This window comes from Saccostrea echinata, unplaced genomic scaffold, assembly GCF_033153115.1.
Source record: "Saccostrea echinata isolate AGI-Se365-2 ecotype Australia unplaced genomic scaffold, CSIRO_AGI_Sech_v1 ptg000014l, whole genome shotgun sequence".
NCBI lineage: Eukaryota > Metazoa > Mollusca > Bivalvia > Ostreida > Ostreidae > Saccostrea > Saccostrea echinata.
The window spans coordinates 6091622-6095445 of record NW_026889763.1 but is presented as its reverse complement, the minus strand read 5'-3'; the positions used below and the strand labels follow the sequence as shown (position 1 = coordinate 6095445).

The window sequence follows — 3824 nt, the reverse complement described above, 5'->3', positions numbered from 1 at the left end:
TTTCCCCTGTCTTATTTTCGCCTAGTATGTGAAGTTTAACCAAAACTAATCATCAATCAATCCACTTTAAGATTATGATATTAGTTTCGAACTTAAACAGAGTAACATATAGAAGCTTAAGTCTGCTAAAAATACACAGCTGAACATTTATTGTGCAAAAAAATTTAAAACTTAATTTCTAAACATTTTCCATATTTTAAAAACCTGCTGTTTCCAAATTCGTATTTCACATCTACAATATAATTTCTATATGTCCCACTTAAGTGCACTTCACTTTTTGTCCTTTCCGGGGACGAAAAAGGTACCCTAAAATTAGAATGTGCTCTAACTTGGCAACCATATGGATTCTTGGAAAAAAATTAAAACCCTCACGCTTTGTCACTCCTAAAGTACATTGTCAGAATCTTTCATAGAGCAATCTCTGAGAAATTGTCCGGTAAATTTCTGTTAGATACAAGATGTGTTTGTGAAACAATGATGCCCCCGTATAGCATCGTTAATTTTGGTGAGACCGTCATGGTAGATCAGTCGGTAGAGTGCTCGCTCCGTGATCGGAAGGTCGTTTATTCGAATCAGGGCCACGACTGACCTAAGTCGACAAAAATAGGTAGCAATTGTTCCTTCACCAAGCGTTCGGCACTTTGAAGTGAAAGTTGCGGGTCCTTCGGATGAGACTTTAAAAACCGAGGCCCCGTGTCACGGTAGGCGTTGGCACGATAAAGAACCCTCACTGCTCAATGGCCCTGAGTGCCGAGTAAAGGTCAAAATTTGGTGACGTTTCTTTATGAGTGAAAAATTCTCGAACGGGATGTAAAACAACATACAATTAATTTTGGTAAAAGTGAAAATTTCTTAAACGTAAGTCAAACTCCATGGTCAAAGTAAAAAGATTAAAATGTTGGTACCCAAAGAAAGATCCTGTCACAGAAAAAACACCCGTGGGATGTAAAAGTCCTAGCACCAACCGTTCAATAGGTATGATTAAGGTTAAAGTTTTTCAAATGTAGGGCAAACCCTGAGGTCAAGGTCAAAGGATCAAAATTAATGGTACCCAATTGAAGGTCTTGTCACAAGGAATACACTTGTATAATATGAAAGCCCTAGCTCCCACCATTCAAAACATATAGGCGAGGTTAAAGTTTTTCAAAAATAACTCCAAGGACAAGGTCAAAGGGTCATAATTGTTGGTGCTCTTTCGAAGGGCCTTTCAAAATGAAATATGGAGATAACGAACAGTATTCAAGCTCAAAGTTCATTAAAACAATACAAATCGGGCGCAGAGCAAACACGGAGAGTAGAGGAAACACGGACCTCCAAACACAGAGGTGGGATCAGGTGCCATGGAGGAGTGAGCATCCCCTGCCGACCGGTGTGCTCCTTGACATGATCGGTAAATAACGGAAAAATCCGTCGACAATTCAGTGTGTAAATAATGGCCTAAAACTAGTATGAAAAACGTCAGTAGCATATGACTTAATGATAGATTGTATTTGCTGACAAGGTCATTGTAACGACCATAGAACTTACGAAATGATGACTTTAAACGAGACTGTTGATATTCTTGTTTCATCAACTTGTTTGTCAATAACTTACCTCGGTTTAGAAATTGTTCAATCGTAGAGCATGCTTTTGCGTATCGAATCAACTGAGAGATATACACCCCATATGCAGGTGATAAGGGTATATTGCTACATAAGTAAGGGAAGTTGCAAAGTTAAAGTCATCACGTTTACCATAAAGCTTTGTTGTTAGATTACCATTAACATCTTTTTTTAGTAAAAGGAATACACCTGTGAAACATGAAAACCTTAGCACCAACCATTCAAAATTTATTACCAAGATTAAAGTTTTCCAAAATTGGGTCAAACTTCAAGGTCAAAAGGTCAAATTGTTGGTACCCATGGGAAGGTCTTGTCACAAGGTTTACACATGTGCAATATGAAAGCCCTAGCTCCCACTATTCAAAACTTATAGCCAAAGTTAAAGTTTTTTTTATTAAGATAGTGTCAAACTCCAAGGTCAAGGTCAAATGACCAAAAATATTCATTCGCAAAGAAAAGGTTTTACAAAAGAAATTCACATATTAAGTATGAAAGCCCAAGCTCCCACCATGCAAAAGTCATGGTCAAGGTTAAAGTTCGGTAAAATTTTGCAAGAGTGGGTCAAATTCCAAGGTCAAGATTGAAAATTCAAATATACTTGTACCTAAAGAAAGGCCTTGTCACAAGGAATACGCATGTGAAATATGAAATCGATAACTTTAACCACTCAAAACTTATGAACAAGGTTAAAGTTTTTGCGTACAAAGAGATATACAGACAAAGAGAATAACAGACAAACAGACACACAGAGCATATATGCCCCCAATCTTCGATTACAGGGGCATAAAAATAACAGTATTTATAACAGAGGGTTCTATCAAAGGAGAAGGAAACCCTCAATGGAATGTCAACAATTGTACTTCATAATGCTAATTTCCAATATGCTTCAAAGCAGACTCTTTAAGATGCTTTGATTGTTTTTTTTTTCTCTCATGTTAGACTCATGGTGCTTTTATCAGAAAAGGATATACGGTGAAACAATATACTGTAGATTAAACTCAGTAAACTGTACATGTGCTGTAAAAATATACAAAAAAATAAAAAGAAAAGTAAGGTTTATATTTGTTTATTTATAGTCATAATATTGATAGGCTAACGTATCATTGAGAATGCTGATTTACAGACAAGTTTTCTTGTAGTCTTGATAACGATGGATTTGGTTTTGTTGCATTTGAATTCAGAATCACTGAAGATCCTAAGTCTTTGCTGTGTTTGTAATTTACTTTGAATCATAAAGTTTGCAGATTTTTTCAGGATTGAATGAAATATAGAGTCTACGTTTAAGTTTAAATAGGCGCTTGCTTCTAAAAACCAAATTTTCATTTCCACTGCAGCCATTTTGAAAGCTAACTCTGTTGAAACTTTCCTTGATAATCCCTTGTCTATTTTGTTGCCTACTAATACGATGTTTGAAAAATTGAGTCCTGTAAGACAAAAATAAGATTTTACTTAAAAAAACGGAATGCATCTGTAATGAAGAGAGGAACGGGACTAATCAAAGATAAGGTTTTTAAAAATAAATATCTTTAGCCATATTTACAGGAAGCTTCCGTCAAATCTGTCTTATAATGTAACTTACCCTTTATTCTTCGAATATCGTTGCAAATATTTTGTGCTGTTACAAAAGATAGTTGGCTTTCCACTGAGTAAACAACGACGAAGTGGTTTCCATTTTGGATGTACATTTCTCGCATTGCTGGGAATTCCTGTAGCCCAGTTGTGTCCATAATCTCTATTATTTGATGCAAACCATCTGCAAAGAAGAAAACAAATATAATTTTGCGTCTACACCTGAGAATGTAAAAAAGTTAAGTTTCTCATAGCCATTGTTAATGAGTACAATAAATACTTACCGGGAAGTGTGACCGTTTCGTGATAGGATTGTCCAAGAGTTGCTGGCGTCCTCTCAGTAAAAACACCGTACAGGAACTGATGGATGAGACTTGTCTTTCCAACTTCTTCGTCACCCATAAACACTATCTTTACTGGTTTCATGATTACACTATCTACTTCACAAAAGCTGTTACTGAAAGTATTCCCTAGACATTTTCAAACTCCCTTTTAAATGTTGTTAATTTGAACTAAGCATTTCAATTGGTGTAGGTGATTTTTGTAGAGAGAAAGTGCTATGTATTGGTGTAGGAAGATTATGTTTTAAATTAAAGTGATATTTAAGATAATTATTTTAATATTAGAAAAGGGAACTGAAAATTGATAGATAAG

General features: G+C 35.5%; 1 protein-coding gene across 1 annotated transcript; it reads right to left on the bottom strand.

Annotated features, from left to right (window-relative positions):
• Nucleotides 1-2693: 2693 nt before the first annotated feature.
• On the bottom strand, nt 2694-3596 carry LOC133187035 (ras-related protein Rap1-like). Its single transcript, XM_061322406.1, has 3 exons — nt 3455-3596; nt 3181-3354; nt 2694-3025 (listed from the first exon to the last, which is right to left on the bottom strand). The coding sequence occupies exons 1-3, from the start codon at nt 3594-3596 to the stop codon at nt 2694-2696; spliced, it is 648 nt and encodes a 215-aa protein (XP_061178390.1).
• Nucleotides 3597-3824: the final 228 nt, after the last annotated feature.

Coding starts and splice junctions, on each gene's coding strand:
- LOC133187035 (XM_061322406.1), bottom strand. CDS start 3,596: ATGAAACCAGTAAAGATAGTGTTTATGGGTGACGAAGAAGTTGGAAAG. Junction 3,355..3,454: donor CGAAACGGTCACACTTCCCG/GTAAGTATTTAT, acceptor TCTTCTTTGCAG/ATGGTTTGCATCAAATAATA. Junction 3,026..3,180: donor CGATATTCGAAGAATAAAGG/GTAAGTTACATT, acceptor TTTGTCTTACAG/GACTCAATTTTTCAAACATC.